Source organism: Pollicipes pollicipes, unplaced genomic scaffold, assembly GCF_011947565.3.
Source record: "Pollicipes pollicipes isolate AB1234 unplaced genomic scaffold, Ppol_2.1 Scaffold_7231;HRSCAF=8579_pilon_pilon_pilon, whole genome shotgun sequence".
NCBI lineage: Eukaryota > Metazoa > Arthropoda > Thecostraca > Pollicipedomorpha > Pollicipedidae > Pollicipes > Pollicipes pollicipes.
In genome coordinates, this window is record NW_023597034.1 from 9,551,454 (window position 1) to 9,568,897 (window position 17,444).

General features: G+C 54.6%; 1 protein-coding gene across 1 annotated transcript; it reads right to left on the reverse strand.

The window, feature by feature from the left end:
- Positions 1 to 292: 292 nt before the first annotated feature.
- On the reverse strand, positions 293 to 16,641 carry LOC119109363 (translin-associated protein X). The gene is made up of 7 exons (XM_037232975.1): positions 16,531 to 16,641; positions 13,489 to 13,754; positions 13,249 to 13,382; positions 3,736 to 3,866; positions 3,544 to 3,645; positions 2,960 to 3,128; positions 293 to 2,112 (listed from the first exon to the last, which is right to left on the reverse strand). Exons 2-7 carry the CDS (start codon positions 13,734 to 13,736, stop codon positions 1,922 to 1,924), a joined length of 975 nt encoding a protein of 324 aa, XP_037088870.1. The 5' UTR covers positions 13,737 to 13,754; positions 16,531 to 16,641; the 3' UTR covers positions 293 to 1,921.
- Between the last annotated feature and the right edge of the window lie 803 nt (positions 16,642 to 17,444).

Sequence of the window (17,444 nt, forward strand, 5' to 3'; positions counted from 1 at the left end):
CCACTTCAGATCCGACGCGGTGATCCGCCATTCAAATGTCCTCTGGTGAATAAGCACAAACTTCTTCTGAACGACTTACAGCGGACCCGCATGTGACATGTTCAGGCTTGTCGTTCGAAGGCTAATCATCAGGATACGAAACAGGCGCACTGTAGGCGCACTTATCGGATGGGCCGAGCTGTTACCAGAATAAGCTACGCTTGCACATTGTGTAACCGGTCCCGCCGCAACCCATTCTCTGCTGTTTCTGCATCGTACGTATAACTTGAACAAATAGTAAAATGTACTTTTATTGAATAAGCCGCGCTCGACACATACGAGACAAAACGGTAGAAAGTTTCGCGAGGAGCACACGACAGAACCAACAAATCGCACTATCCCATCAAAATCTCGCACGACAGTGGAGCTCTTCAAAAAGCCGTACTACGGGCGGCACCGCTGTACTCACTCGGGCACTTGACAGCACGACCAAATCCAGTTCTTCGGAAGTGATGTCAGAACTGAACAAGGCGGGACGACGCCGCGTCCTGATCCCGTACGACACATCGCTCGGCTGCGGGGCCGCCCCGTGCCCGAACAAATGATCACAAAACTGACGCTACTAAACGAACAGCCCCTGGTGAGACCGCGCAAGGCTATCACATGCTTGGGGTAAGCGGCTGATGGCCGGGCCGCGCCGGGACACGCGATTGGTCGCTTCGACTCACGTCAACCAATCACCACGGCCGCTCGGCGCGCTCCGCCCCTCTCCGCTCGGGCCGCGCCGTCGCTTCTCCCCAGCGTCGCGATGCTGGGCGCGCGGCCCTCACCCCGCCGGGCGGCCGGCGCATACAAGCCACCGAGGCAGTCGCGCGCCAGGCGGGCACCGCTCCGCCGCTTAGCGGCTCTTCGGCCGCTCGCTGTCGGCGAGTCGTCACTGCAGCATGTGATCACTGGAGGGTCCAGTCACCACAGCACGGGCCATACCCGGGCGCACCATCACCGCGATCGTATCCACAAGCGTGACAACGCCTGGGGCAACCTCGGCGGTACTCTGCTGAACAGTCACCACAGCCTTACTGGCTAGCGCGGGCGAGGAGCGGGCAGTCCCAACGCATTGGCAGCAGCGAGCGGGCGACCACCACAGTCTAGTCCCCGGCGTAGACATCCTGCGGCGGCGGGTAGCCACTATAGTCAAGTCCCCGGCGTAGTCGTCCTGCGGCGGTGGGTAGCCGCTAGTCTAGTCCCCGGCGAAGTCGTCCTGCGGCGGCGGGTAGCCGCTACAGTCTAGCTCCCGGCGTAGTCGTACTGCAGCGGTGGGTAGCCACTACAGTCTAGTCCCCGGCGTAGTCGTCGTGCAGCGGCGGGTAGCCTATCCAGCCTGGTCCCCGGCGTAGTCGTCCTGCAGCGGCGGGTAGCCGCTAGTCTAGTCCCCGGCGTAGTGGTCCTGCGGCGATGGGCAGCCGCTACAGTTTAGTCCCCGGCGTAGTCGTCCAGCAGCGGCGGGTAGCCACTACAGTCTAGTCCCCGGCGTAGTTGTCCTGCGGCGGTGGGTAGCCGCTAGTCTAGTCCCCGGCGTCGTGGTCCTGCGGCGGTGGGTAGCCGCTAGTCTAGTCCCCGGCGTAGTGGTCCTGCGGCGATGGGCAGCCGCTACAGTCTGGTCCCCGGCGTAGTCGTCCAGCAGCGGCGGGTAGCCACTACAGTCTAGTCCCCGGCGTAGTCGTCCTGCGGCGATGGGTAGCCGCTACAGTCTAGTCCGCGGCGTAGTCGTCGTGCAGCGGAGGGTAGCCACTACAGTCTAGTCCCCGGCGTAGTCGTTGTGCAGCGGCGAGTAGCCACTACAGTCTAGTCCCCGGTGTAGTCGTCCTGCGGCGATGGGTAGCCGCTCCAGTCTAGTTCCCAGCGTAGTCGTCCTGCGGCGGCGGGTAGCAGTTGGCGACGCCTAATTCCCAGCGTAGTCGTCGTTGGGCGGCGGCGGTGGGTAGTCGTCGCCGGCCGAGAACACGTCGGCCAGCATGTGGCGAGGGATCTCCTCGCCGCGCACCTTCAGCTGGTAGCAGGCGTTCTCCACCTTGGCCACGCTCTGGCGGAGCGTACTCAGCTTGCGCGTGATCTCGCGTGGTCCCGTGTTCCCTGCGGGCACGGCGGAGGTGGGTACGGGGCGGAGACGGACACGGGCCAGCCAGGGCCCGGCCGGGGGAGAGCTTCACAGGCGGCGGAGGCAGACACCGCACGGCCGTCGGCACGTACCCACGCCCTGCGGGCGCGGCGGGGGTGGGCACGGGGCGGCGACGGACACGGGCCCGGCCGGGGGAGAGCTTCACAGGCGGCGGAGGCAGACACCGCACGGCCGTCGGCACGTACCCACGCCCTGCGGGCGCGGCGGGGGTGGGCACGGCGCGGCGACAGACGCGGGCCCGGCCGGGGGAGAGCTTCACAGGCGGCGGAAGCAGACACCGCACGGTCATCGGCCCGTCCGTTTGGTTGACATACAGGTACAGCGAGGGCACGGCAGCTGCAGCCGGCTAACTGACAGCAGACGGGTGATGCGTTGCATCTCGTTAAGTTTGAAAGGACACCAAGCAAAGTGCTGCGAGGCGCAAGCCGACGCAACACACCTTCCACCACAGGCACCACCCGGTGCAACAAGTTTGACAGCCACCTCTCTCCCTCTGCCCCGTTTGGTGGGACCTTCTCTAGCAGCATAATCCAAGCATTATCTTCCCAACATTTTCCCATCAATAAACTTGTGCCAGTAACATAATGCTACAGCCACCAGTTCACAATAGAAACATGTGGATAAACTCCACAAACAATGTCCCACGCTAGAAGGCCGTCACTTCTGACCCTGCTGCCCCATACTGACGAAGGTCGGCCGGTCACCACTCTGACGGTGCCGCATGTCGATGAAGCCCAGCCGACTGCAGTGCCCAGTGAGAGTTCCGTTGACGAGGCCCAGCCGCCCCCATCGGCCGCTGACCTATGTTAATGAAGCCCTCGTGTATGGTGCGCAGGAAGCCGCACAGCCGCCAGCACTGATCCAGCTCGCCGGAGCTGACCGAGCTGATGCACTTGCGCATCAGCTCCCCGGTCAGGTCGGCGATGCCCAGCACGTACTCGTGGTAGGGCAGCAGCAGGCTCAGGGCCGGCTGCGGGGGCGGGCGCGGCCGCAGGTCAGGGCAGTGCCGGCCGCCGAGCGCACACAGCACCCAACCAACACGTCACATCTAGCAGGGCACCAGCACTTGGAAGCGAGTAATTGGGTTTGCTTGGAACATCACGTCGTTGGCAACATGGTGATATGTTACGCACACTGCGTTTTCGAGTAGCTTAGGGAGAGTAGCTACCCCCGCCACGGCTGCAGCGTAAGAAAAAAAACATGCGCTTATCTCTTCCGTGCATTGAAACGAACGGAGATAACCACGCTTCCCCTAACAACACTTCCACATGTTCAACAAGCTCCCCGGACATCAGCACGAGCGCCGACATGCCGCGGGCGTCGCCTGGTACGGACGTCTGATAACGCAGAAAGCACTAGCACTGCGACTACGACGGCAGACTTACCGCATCAGGGTCAGCTGGCGCCTCACCCGCCTCCGCCACGACGGTTTTCACCAGCTCGGCCGACTCCGGCTCCGTGTCCGCCGCCGGCCTGTCGCCGTCAGGCACCGCCGGCTCCGTGTCCGCCGCCGGCGCCACCGTCGCGTCGGCAGGTGGCTCCGCCTCGGCGAGGCCGGCGGCGCCGTCCGCCGGGGCGCCTCGAGCGCCGGCCTGCGCGGCGGCGGGGCGCGGGTAGGTCAAGTGCGCCTGCGCCTCGGCCCAGCTGATCAGGCGGTCTTGCAGCAGGTAGTAGTAGAATGACAGCGCCTCGATGTACTCTTGCAGTCCTGCCGGCCACACACAGGAGCCGTAGTAGTCAATCCTTGTGAAACAGCGATCAATGACGGCAACAGTGCCCGTCAAACTGGCGAGAGACCACCCCGCCACTGGAACAGCGAGAAACTCTTGCAGTCACTACAAGACCGGAGGGCTTGATACATGCCTCGTGATGGGGAAGCAAGGTTACCTCTATTCAACGCCCCTCTCTTGGAGGACTCAACAGGGTACCTTTGGGACCTGATTTCGCTGCAACGCGAGGCACGTAATACAGTACAGAGACGGACGTGTAGCGCTGGCACGTGCAACCAGAGCGGACGCCCTCTGCTCGAAGGAACGCTGATCTCAATAGGTAATTAATCTGCCAATCCCTTCATCGATCATATGCGTCAGATGTCCTTGGTCATTGACAAACGTCTTGGAACAGCGCCACGAACTCCAACCAACAGGGTGTGCAGGACATGAGGTATATATGCCACTAACATTCTGACTCTCTAGCGGCCTCCGTACGCACAAGTCGTCGGTTGCTAGTCCACTGGCCTCTGACCCCAAACCCTGGCAGCTGGACTGCGTTCCCCATTGCCAAACGCCGCACACAACTTGCAACCTCGACGTCACAGGTCAGTGCGTCACAACAGTGCCTACGGCTCGGAGTATGGCCGCCCGTATGTGACTTAGGTACTTGTGACGTCACAGGTAAGTGTGTCACAACAGTGCCTACGGCTCGGAGTATGGCGGCCCGTATGTGACTGAAGCACGTGTGATGTCACATGTAGTAACTTCAGGCAGGTACTTTGCCAATGGGGAACGCAAGCTTGACCTGCGCGGCCCATTTGCCGACCTCGATGCGCCTGGATGCTGGGTTGGCCGCCGTCGGGTTAGGCAGCGAACAGGTCGTGAACCCTGGGCGGGGATGCTATAGGATAAAAATAACGGCACACCTACCGCCGAAGTGGCCGAACAATAAAACAGTGTGGAGCAATCACGCGCCTCCGAGGTTGTTTGAAGGATAAAGTGGTCAAATTAGGGGGCATATGACACAATAAGTCACTCCAAAACACCTGGTGAGGGGTAAAACGAGGCATTGAAAATGCACAGTAGTCACGCGTTCGCGAATGTGACCAGCTAAAGAAGCCGCACAGCGGAGCTACGTGGCAGCCAACGCGGCGCGATACTTTGGTCCCCGGTAACACATAGCACGCAGGTCAACTCATGAGGCATGCCGTCGGGCGCAAAAATGCCCAGACTAGCCGGAACTTTCAACTTCATGCTGGAAAAGAACGGTACAAGCTCGTCGCACCAGGTTATCCTAACGTCGTCACGTCTAGCCCAGCCGCGTCCCCGGGCAGTTTTCAGTGGCTCGTTTCCCGGGCAATCCTCGACGGCACAAGAGAAGCATGACAGGCTACTCGCAGCCCACGCTTTAACTGGACGAACTCAGGCCACACGCTCCATCCCATATCAAAACGAATTCACCACGACCGCGGCCGGAACCTTGAGGAGCGACCTTTGGCCTCGTTGACACTTGACAATAACCGCCCGGCAAACACCTGCAAAGCCAATCCACCGTTCACTCTCACCGGGGGGAGCGCGCTCAGCGGAGACCGCGCCCCTCGCCAATCTCAGTAGGCCGCTCACGTCTCATGCCCCGGTCGGGACACGGCCGAGGTCGTGACCCCCCACCGACTGTCGCGCCGCTCTGCATCGCACGTCACATTCAACGCGCTGCTGCTGCGACCCTTGCGGCCGGCGGGCTGGCTGGCTGAGTTCAGCGGGACTCCATACAGCACGTAGGAGAGGCGCGTAACCGCCCTGACCGAGTCACGACCGACGCGCCCCAGGTCTGCCGCTGTGGTGGAGCCAGCTTCGTCGGGCATTGGAACGCACTCCTGGCGGCCGGCCGGCTGGCTGAGGTCAGCAGGACTCGTGACGGCGCGTAGGAGAGGCGCGTGACCGTCCTAACCGAGTCATGACCGACGCGCCCCAAGACCGCCGCTCTGGTGGAGCCGGCTTCATCGGGCACTGGAAGACGCCCCTGGCGGCAGGGCTCAGGACGAGCGGTGCAGGGCTCTGCCATACTGATGCCCCTGGTGATCTGACTAATGGTCACGGGCGTTCACAAAATGTGATGACTGGGGAGGGGAGGGGGGGGGGACAACCAATGGTTTGTTGCGTCCAAAGTGGCGAGGTAAAGAGAATTTCGGCTCTCCGAACCGCTGAAAAAGATAGCACCGCCTTCAGGGACTGGAGGGGGGAGGGGGGAGGGGGGAAGGGGGGGGGGGGCGGAGGAAGGCGGAGCACCGGACCCAGAGATGGTCCCCGGTATCTTGACCACCCATGGCATCCCCGCCAACAGCCCTGGTGCACAAGTACTTTGACTGCTGACCCCAAAGACTGCTCTGAGGGGACGGCACCGTGCCATGCACTCGCCCACCGCAGTGCAGTCAACATCAACGTACCTGCGCGCTCTCTGATTCCAACATCGTCATACCACCGACGTCTGAAGTCTAAGACATCAACCACTGAGCTCCCTAAGATGGACATTTTGTGCACGTGGATTCAGCGTGCATTGGTTACGCGTGCTGACCGTAACACCCCAACCTCCGGTACTGAGGTTCCACCCGCCCGATTTAGCGACGTGAGAGGCACATGCACCCAACCATTTGGGAAGTTGCAATACCATGTATTGCAATACCAGTGTTGCCATGGTGCCGTGTAAACTGAACAATCCCATTTGCTCAAAAAGTCAACCGCACATAATCTGGATCTCGTTTGCACTGGCAAGCACCGAACCCGGACAAAGATATGTTGTTTCAGAATGCAATCAAATCCGTTTGGGAACTAGTCAAAATCACATTTTGTTATCCTAGGAAAAACCCGGAGAAGTGGTCGGAACAGTGGTTCTGAAGAGCCTCTTTTCCTCCCCAGGAAAGCCACAAATATGAAATACCGCTACTTCTGTGCCTAGCCTACGGTCACAACAGTATGACCTGTAGCATTGTCAGGACAAAACTGCCATGTTGTGGCACACGACTCCTTTCCCACCAATGTTAAATTCCATATCTGCAGACCTTTTGCAGCGCAAGAATACAATTTGTGACCAAAAGAAGTTTTCAAAGTGAAAAGCGAGAGGAGTATCTACAGATGAGTTCGATCAGCAAGATTCAGCCGCGATATGCTACATATTTCACTGAAAATGATTTTTGGGTGGCCTCAGCCCCTGAGGTACGTTGGAATGAAAGTTGTTTACGAAATGGAGCAGACGGAATCCCTGAGTCCATCACCACCTCAGCACACCAGATATATCGAAGTGTGTGCGTTTTTTCTTTGCAGTGCCTATACCCAAGTAATTGCATCCTTTCTGCATTCGGTATCACCAGAACCAACGCAGTCTGGGCCATCACCGACTTAAAGACCCGGCTGGAGCTTCTGTATGCATATGAAACACACATCTGCACTATATTACAAAGCCACATTAGGTCACATTTGACAATAACGCGCGTATTTATTGTTTTACCTTGTAAAAATCGTTTCTACCGCATCCCACTCTTCCCCTCTGTTCGCAATTCTTTCCTACTTTACAAGGCAGCCGGGTCGTCATATGAAACATGAAAAGCCAGCTGCGGGTCAGCCGGCCGGGAAAGGCGTCTGCACGCACAGGCCGCGCCGGTGGGGCAGCTGCGGGTCAGCCGACCGGGCAGGCGTCTGACCGCACAGGCTGCGCCGGTGGGGCAGCTGCGGGTCAGCCGACCGGGCAGGCGTCTGACCGCACAGGCTGCGCCGGTGGGGCAGCTGCGAGCCCGGCCGAAAACAAGATCATCACGGCGAGACGCCCTGGCTGAAGCGCAGCACGTGGCTGGGATCATTGCGCCCACGCCCCAAGCGCCAAAAGCGCGTCCGGAGCAGGGGGCAGCCGGGAAGCGGGGCATTCGACGAAGACGCGTCCCATGCCGGACCGGGACCGATAGACCGCCAGCAGACGACCGAGAAAGACCCGCGCATCAGGACCGACAGGCCGCCAGCGGAAGACCAAGAAAGACCCGCGCATCAGGACCGATAGACCGCCAGAGGAAGACCAAGAAAGACCCGCGCATCAGGACCGACAGGCCGCCAGCGGAAGACCAAGAAAGACCCGCGCATCAGGACCGACAGGCCGCCAGCGGAAGACCAAGAAAGACCCGCGCATCAGGACCGACAGGCCGCCAGCAGACGACCGAGAAAGACCCGCGCATCAGGACCGACAGGTCGCCAGCGGAAGACCAAGAAAGACCCGCGCATCAGGACCGACAGGCCGCCAGCAGACGACCGAGAAAGACCCGCGCATCAGGACCGACAGGCCGCCAGCGGAAGACCAAGAAAGACCCGCGCATCAGGACCGACAGGCCGCCAGCAGACGACCGAGAAAGACCCGCGCATCAGGACCGACAGGCCGCCAGCGGAAGACCAAGAAAGACCCGCGCATCAGGACCGATAGACCGCCAGAGGAAGACCAAGAAAGACCCGCGCATCAGGACCGACAGGCCGCCAGCGGAAGACCAAGAAAGACCCGCGCATCAGGACCGACAGGCCGCCAGAGGAAGACCAAGAAAGACCCGCGCATCAGGACCGACAGGCCGCCAGAGGAAGACCAAGAAAGACCCGCGCATCAGGACCGACAGGCCGCCAGCAGACGACCGAGAAAGACCCGCGCATCAGGACCGACAGGCCGCCAGCGGAAGACCGAGAAAGACCCGCGCATCAGGACCGATAGACCGCCAGAGGAAGACCGAGAAAGACCCGCGCATCAGGACCGACAGGCCGCCAGCAGACGACCGAGAAAGACCCGCGCATCAGGACCGACAGGCCGCCAGCGGAAGACCAAGAAAGACCCGGCTAGAGTCGAGCAGCAGACCGAAGCAGAGCCAGGTGATACAACCATCCGCCGTGGGCGAGTTCGGAGTCCGAGTCCGGGTCCAAGTCCAAGTCCAAGTCCGAGTCCAAGTCCAAGTCCGAGTCCGAGGCCGAGGCCGAGGACGAGGCCGAGCCCGAGCCCGAGCTCCAGTCCGAGCTCCAGCCAATCAGTGCGCAGTAAAACACCACGACTGCAAAACCCCAGGGCCAGGTACCACCCTGGGGCGTACCGACATTCGCTACCAGGGGCCCTGGGCCCGTCCCGGGCCAAGAAAGAGCCCGTGCGAAACGGACATGAGCACGGGCGCGAATGGGAGTGAACTTAGCTGATGGTCGAAACCTGTAGGGAGGAGCATGTCGAACGCCCGGCGGTAGCGTGACACTCAAGAAGAGGGCACCAACTCAGAAGGGGGGCATCCTCGGCCTCGAGCGCTCTCAGTGGACTGAGGCGCTCTCCACCTGACGCACCATGTGAATGGAGGAGCTGCGACGAAGGGCTGAGGCACTGCAGTCCGCTCCCCGTTTCCATCCCTCTTCGGCCATGTCTGCTCACCTCCCTCCCCCCTGCTACGCTTGCCAGACGCCAACTAGGTGCGAGAACTCAGCCGGATAATTGCCAGTTAAACTAAGACTAACAAGACAGGATGGGCATGCCACGTGCCGAGTGAGCATAATTACGCGCGAAAGGGCTGAGGGTCGGGGTCACGCACCGGGCAGGTCACCATGTTATTAGAATCATCGCGACGAGGAGCTGTATGGCGTACAAGTCAATAAGCGTCGTGTGCTTAGATGTGAACTGTGAATTAGATTTTAATACTTAGGCCCATGAGCAAGTCGTGATATTACGGAGGAAACGAGGAATTCAAGCGGGGAATGGACGTAGTGTAAACAAACTCTAATCAAGCTATGTATCCAGATCCTGACGAGGTATATCGGCCAAATTCGCAGCCTGCACGACTCTGCACGCAAAAGTAGGCTTGGAAAGACGGAGTTTGTCAGCTGGAACCCAGTATTATTTATAGCACATTATATTTATTTTCAGGGCGCGCGCAGTTCTCCATAAACCTGCCGTAAAAACGTGCATTTCCATTCATTGGTACTTGTATGACTAGCCAAATGCTTCCGGAAAGGTAGGGCAAGAAATGGCGAACTTCTCTGATACGATACGTAGCTGTTTACTTGCGATGTGCACATTCCTTGATGCATGCTTGGTGAGAGAAATGATGCACATTGTGATCTATTCTTATAACATTCCGCCAATGGAAAAAATCTTAATCGATAATTGGAGCCGAACATTTTGATGGGACATGTAGTTATTTGTTGGCAATGCGCAGTTTTGATAAAAAGCTGATGAAAAATAGCGTGCATGGCAGCACATTCATCATCACCATTAGCTCATTTAGAAACAACCATGAGTCTTCACGAAAAACTGGAATCGGAAGTGACTGACTCTGTGATTCGACACGTCACTGTTGTTTGCGACGCACGTAGCCTGCTTGGAAGCCCGGTAAGCCATGTGAGTAACACAATGCCATTGTTCATTTATTTACTTTCAAACTCAGCGAGCCGTCGATGAATCATTAGGAACACGATCGTTGTAACATTCTGCGGGCATTGTCAGAAACGGAATTGACTTCCTGATTACGGGTCTGTACGCTAACAGATTCAGTACGCATTTCAGGCACACAGGTTGAATTGTTTCGGACCGCACTTCACAGAGAAAGAGCCTGCTGCCTGTCTACGCTGTGGGCAAGTTTATTCTCTGCCTGGACTTTCGTTTCCTTATTTTAGTAGCTTAATAACGAGCTGAATAGTGCAATTACATTAATTTTACAGGTTCTAAGATGCTTTCAGTGCCAGTCAGAGCCAAAGAGTACCTCCCGGAGGCCCTTATTCGTGAATTCCACGGTTACCTAGGCTTCCTGGTTTGTTGATGACAGGACAACTTGAACACCGGGGAGTAGACAGGATGTCCGTACCGTAACCCGAATCACGTCTGGTGAGTGTAGCAGGCGAACAAAAAACACTCACTCTACGGGCTCCTGTTATTATGTTCCTAGTCTTAACCTCACCCTCCATCCTGAACACTGTGGAACCTATGTGTCTAACAAAGACTTTGCCAGCCTCGCACTTGTATATGGTTCTGAAAGGAGCGCGGGGTACAGCACATTACTGAGTGCAGCTTTCTTTGCAAGACGGCCAGGCTACATGGGCACATAAGGACTCCTCTGGCATTGAATGGAAATGGTTACTGAAGATGAATTTTGGAAACTATTGCAAAAGGTTACAAAGTGTTGCGAAGACGGGAAAATGTTGCGAACTATTACAGAATGATACACACGCAATTACCGGCCAAACAAAGCATCACCCAGCTCCAGGACGACCGCCATACTTCTGGCAAGGTCCGAGAGCAACAAAACATTTTTTTTGGAAACTTGACAAAATTGTAAAAAAGAAGATAAAACATAATGCACGGCGCGCATTCCGCTATAACGCCAGCTATACATGCGTATTTGAATGCAGGCATGCATGCAAGTTTCCACGTTTGTTTGTATGTATTTACACAGCTGTACATGCTCATCCACATGCATGTATGAATGCATGCATGTATACATACATGCGTAAATGTATGTACGCATGCGTGCATGCATATTCACTATCGACAATTTGCGGTGTGCATGAGTTCTCTGGTTGGTGACGTCACATGTGTAACAAAGCGTCATTCAAACAAACTTCACACGCTTGCAGTTACTATCACTGTGAACATCATCACAGTCAACCGCGCGAATTCTGGCTGAAATTTCGCGCGTAGGATTTGCGGGATGCAGTTCAAAAGCAAAGACCGTCATTTTTGTTTTGTCTACTCTCGATAACACTTCACGTGCTGCATTTAGAACAAAATTATAGACCTAGACCACTACAGGTCCGTGCACCACCAAGCGTTACATCATGCCCTTCTTTTCAGACTCACTTGCAAGAGGTGGTAGAGATGAACTTCTCTGAGTGAGAACAGGGCGCAATCACCGAATCTGCCCGCGCAAGAAAAGCTTGCGAGTAAAATTCACCAGGAATTCCTGGCGAGCTGAAGTACCTCAGCGCCGAGTTCAGGCAGAGTTTGCAAATATGTGTGGCGTTTCAAGTGCGTATGTGCACCGTTTCTCAAATTGACAATTGAGAATATGGATGCGAGCATCAAAGATGTTGGAAAAGCTAACTTGTAACTGTAGGTATGCTTCAACTGTAAAAGGCTGCTCTAAGTAAAACACGTCCCCAACATAACAAATGTTCTCCCCAGTACGTCATCGTTTGCTTACGTCATGAAGCGAGTTTATGACGTCCGGGTTGCTGCCAGATAAGGCGTGTCAGAATGGCCACAAGCGGACAGCACTCAATTGTCGCATACCGAGCGTTGATCATCATGATGTTGGCGTCTGTGCATTCAAGTTTATCTTCTTAGCAAGGTGCGTGTATTTTTGGTGTTATCTCATGGTGTTGTGCATTTTTCCGTGATGCTATATTTTTCTACTTGCATTTACATTATCGGTTACAGCGCTTTTCTGCCATTCGATTCTCAGCCCCACGTCCGCCAAAATTCGTAAAACCACCTGCGTTGTGTATCACAACACGTGGTTCACGATCGAAACATGCAATTAGCGGCTTAAAATGGTTGTTAACCAACCGCTGTCTGCCAGCGAGACGACTCATGCTGTTGTACTATAGACACGGATATTGAGATGGCGAAATTAATTGTTGACCTCGAGCATAATATGGCCACTGCGATGGGGAACACGTGTGATGTTTCTATGACGTCATATTATTTACGTCTGAATACGCTCAAATTACGAAGCGCAAAATAGTCGGCCGAGTCTACGGGCGCCTAGCTGGGAAACAAGAACATTTGAGATCACAAGCAGAACGTAACTGTGAACTGAAGAGAATTTTCTTGAAAATGGTTATCTCAATTCAAGACCCCATACAAATGTGGAACAGCCTCTTTAATGGCGGAAGGGAGGACCTCAAAGCCCTTCCATGTGCCCGACAGTCTCCGTCGATGACCGCTGATAACACCACCCGGGCGGAGACCCTCGCGGAAAAAGACCGAAGAACCACCGCCGATGAGATCAGCGAGCAGCTGGGCCTGTCCCATGAGACTGTCCATCGCTTCACCGCCGACGTCCTTGCGATGGCGACGGCCAGTGCAGGATGGGCGGCCTGGGCCCGGCATCCAGTGCTGCTGGACAGCGAGTCCAGCATCTTCCACAGACCAAGGCGGCGGCATGAGGACGGCGGCGTCCCCGGACTACCAGCCGTCATCAACACCTAGCTGGACCTACGGCTCTAACGACCACCCACCTCGACTAGTGGTCATAGCACACACACCTCAGACTGATTGGCCTGAGGAACATATACCTGACTTGACAGCCCCAACGCACGTTGAGGCACATCTGAACCGACGGCCCACACAAGCGTGTGCCAGGCCTGACAGCCCCCATCATCTCCCACCTGGACTGATGGCCCTGATGAACATGTACGGGTCCTGGCCGCGCAGCTCCTGGGCGATCTCGCGCAGCGCGGTGTTCTCCAGGTGCCGGAAGCGCTGCGCCGCCTCCTCCAGCAGCGCCGCACTCTGCTCGTCCCTGGCGGACGGCTCGCCGGGTCAGCGACGGGCTACGGCGCGATTGGTGAAGCACTACAGTATTCCAGTCACCTCAAGTGGGCGTCCAGCACGGCACCTGCACTCACTTAGAGACCCTGTGCAGCATGAAAATGATCCTTTTGCTCTCGATGGTGACGTCTCTGCTCTTCTTCACCAGCCGCTCGTAGCGGTCGTGCTTGTTGTCCAGGTGGGTGGCGAACTCGCGGAACATCTGCACCACAGGCGAGCTGCTCTCAGCAGCGTCAGCTGACGCCGCCTGAGGCGTAGCCGACTCCACATGACGCCGTTCATAGTTGCCATGACGACCGCGGTGACGCGGACGACCGGAGCTCATGGTGGCGCGACCGCTGGGCTGAGAACGGAGGGGCGCAGGCGTGACATGAGACGAGGGAGCGCCGTAGGGTGTGCCCAAAAATATCCTTAGACATGTTCACATACCGTCGTCAGCAGCCAAAGGACTGCCCACTGTACCATGAGAAAAATCCATGTCTCTTTTTGTGGGAAGTGCACTTCTGATGCACACACAAGGGCATGCATAAGGTCAGGGCAGACCCCGCGCAGTGCGATCACTCTCCACCTGCTGCCAATTCGTGCGCGGCAACCGGTCGAGTAAAAGCGTGCAAAAGTCAGGCCTGAACCGACGACTTCTCACTGCCATCCGAATGGGCAAGAGTCAGATGCATCATCAAGATAATGGAGCAGGGACTTATGGCAGCATGGAAAGCCACTGAGTTGCAACTTTGATAGTCTTCTCATGCAGTACAAGGATCACTTACCTTTCCTTGGCAATGATAGAGGAATCTTTGGGCATTTGGCTGCGCCTGGACTTCTCCAGGTTTGGCATTTACTTTTGGGCTGAAGGATGGCTAAGTGTTGTCAGGTTTGGAGACCCCAACATGCCAACATGCGGGGTCTGTTTGTCACGAGAGTAACTGAGACTATCCGTGTTCGCACACCGGCTCCCAGCGCGTCGCGGGTCCTGGGCTGTCATGGGACAAACTAAAACTAAGGCACCATCCCACACACCCCTGCCACCGCTCCCCTGATTTCCCATCTTGGCCTGGTAGTCACATGAACACACTAGTGCATCCCAGCTGTCACAAGTACCCAGATGGCCATGTAGGCTTCTTGGTTTCTGGTACTTCCCTTGGTATCTTCAGGCCCTTTAGCCAATGCTGACCACACAGGAATGCCTTTTACTTTTGAAGGTATTCATGGTTGTCATGGGATCATTGGCAACAACCACCTTAGGAGCCCACTACCTTACCCCTTGCCATGCAGAGGTTCCCTCATCTTATCAAAGCTCTCTTCACTGTGGTTCTTATGGTCTTTACAGGAGCATTCAAGTGCTGATGATGCCAGATGCCTAAGAGATCCCTGCCTCATTTGATGGCCTCTTTAGGACCTTGCTAACAATCATGTAACATGGTGAGGTAAGCCATTAAAAACATTTGCCCCAATTGCACTATTTGCAATGCCCCTTCAACAGCAGCTAAAATCATGGATTGTTTTTTGGATAACTATCAATATGATGTTAGTTCCCAAGCAACAAAAGGAAACAAATTGTATGTGGAACCACCATACCAATGCCCTCCCCCCCCCCCCAGTCTGGATACCATAAACAACATTTGATTCCAGGCCTCATGTTGTCTGTCACCAGGAGGGGTACTAAGACTGCACACTGAGGTCTCCAACAACATCCTGTGATAGCATAAAACCATATTTCCCTTAAACCATGCATGGTAGCCTCACTGAGATCATATTGGATATTGCTTAGAGCAAATTATGATAACATGTGAGTGTGCCTTGGCATGCATGATGTACATATTGCCCAACAAAAATAAATAACAGGATGTGCAGGTATAATTGATGAATATTCATCAGCAATAAATCTGGTGATACTGACTGGATTTGAACATCATATTCATAACAAATATTCAATGACAACAATTTGAAAAAGGTACCATCATTTCAGACTAAAAATGTTGAACATATACATTTGTAAAAAAACACAAATAGAGTCTGACATACAGCTTTAAAACATGAGAAACATAAATGCAGCACTTCCAAACATTTTCTCATGTAACATTTTAGAGCAAGATGGGCAAAGCACTGATAGCATTCCATGTGGACAGGCATTTCAAATGGATAAATATTGCACGCTAAAGCAACACTCCCGAACACCAGTATGCACTTATGCAACAAAGAAATTCTAACTGAGGATTGATGCTCTGAAAATGAAATCAACTGATCCTGGAAAGAGAAAAGCACCACAGAAAAGATACTCCTTTTATCCTGGGCTTGCAGCAATGCAGCAAAACCAATATAATGACGGAAACAATACGGCAGCTAGTTCACAATGGTTCTTAACTATTCTGGCACATTCACAAGCTTTGCCATAACTTACAGGGAATGCACACTGTGAAATAGGTGATGTGTCATAACCATGAGTGTAACAATGGGGTGGGGGGTGGGGGGTGAGGGTTGGGGTGGGGGGAGGGAAATGGGCATGTTTGTTCCAATTTTCACAAAGCCATCTTTTATCACAGCATGCAACTTAAAAAAACACATTTTACTGTTTTCTGATTGAAAATGTCATTGCATCATCAAATGCTCTTCTCAGGATTCTGCCACTCAAAGCACTGTGTTGGATTTTGAATTAAATTTGCTGAACAATGTTAAATGGCCATTCAGCCTTAGACCAGCTTAGACAAATTGTGACAGACATGACATACATAACATCACCTGCAGTCAACAAAGCTTTTCCCTCCATCAGCAGCACAGGTGCCAAGGTAAAAACCCTTCATCACACCTATCATGCCAAAATTCCTTGAAACACGCTCTATGAGCTGAAATTGGTGGTGGCAGTGCCCTCACTCAAATCTGTCATATCGATATTCTGCATGTGATGAAGTTGTTGCCAAGATATTGCTGCCGCACCGAGTATGTTAAGTGCGGCATGTATTTTTTGAAGTCCGACTTACACAGGTTGCAGTAAAACTAATGTCACGACGTTTTTACTCTGATCGAAACGCTCAATTAGAGCACCGCTCCACATTTAAAATTGATGGACTGATCGTCGCGAATAAACGGAATGCACATGACGGTTAATTTCCCGCTAAACCAACCTCTTTGGCTAGCCCCGCGACTCTGCTGGCCGATTTCAGCAGAGGACTTCCCGCGCTGAGAAAACTGCGGATTCGTTAGATAGCCCTGGGTTCGAGGCACAATAGTTTGCAACAGAGGCGCTAAAGGTGTATAACAGAGCACCAGTCAAGGAACGTTCAATAGGGACGTCCGTCAATACAGCAGCAAATTGATATCCAACTGCCATTTGGATATTCCGAGGCATTACGATCGCCTCCATCTTTGGTGTGCAAGACCTTATCGACACGCTGATTCCGAAAATCACTGTCTTTGGTGTGGTATCTTGCGTAACCTCCGAGTTACAAGGCGCGTAACATCGCCAGATCGACTTTGCGGGGCGTCTCGATTGCCTCCAAATTTTGTGTGCAGGTCCTTATCAATCTCTGATTCCAAAAATCACTGTCTTTGGCGTGGGATTTTGTGAGTTACACCACGCGTTATTACACCACGCGATAACTTCCGAGTTACACCACGCGTAAGACGCCAGTGTGATATTGCGGGGCGTCTCGACTGCCTCCAAATTTAGTGCGCAGGGTCTTCTCAACGCGCTGATTCCAAAGATCACAAAACCCCAACCCAAAGACAACGATTTTCAGTATCAGCGTATTGGGAAAGCGCTGCACCTGCAGGCGAACAAAACATCCCGCAACGTCGATCTGGCCATGCTACGCGCTTTGTTACTCGGAGGTTACACAAAATCCCATCCCAAAGACAATGATTTTCGTAATCAACGTGTTGCGAAGGCCCTGGACACCAAAATTGGAGGCAATTGAGACTCCCCGCAACGTCGATCTGGCGGTGTTGTTACGCGCCTTATAACTCGGTAGTTACGTAAAATCGCATCCCAAAGTCAGTGGTTTTCGGAATCAGCGTGTCGAGAACGTCCTGCACACCA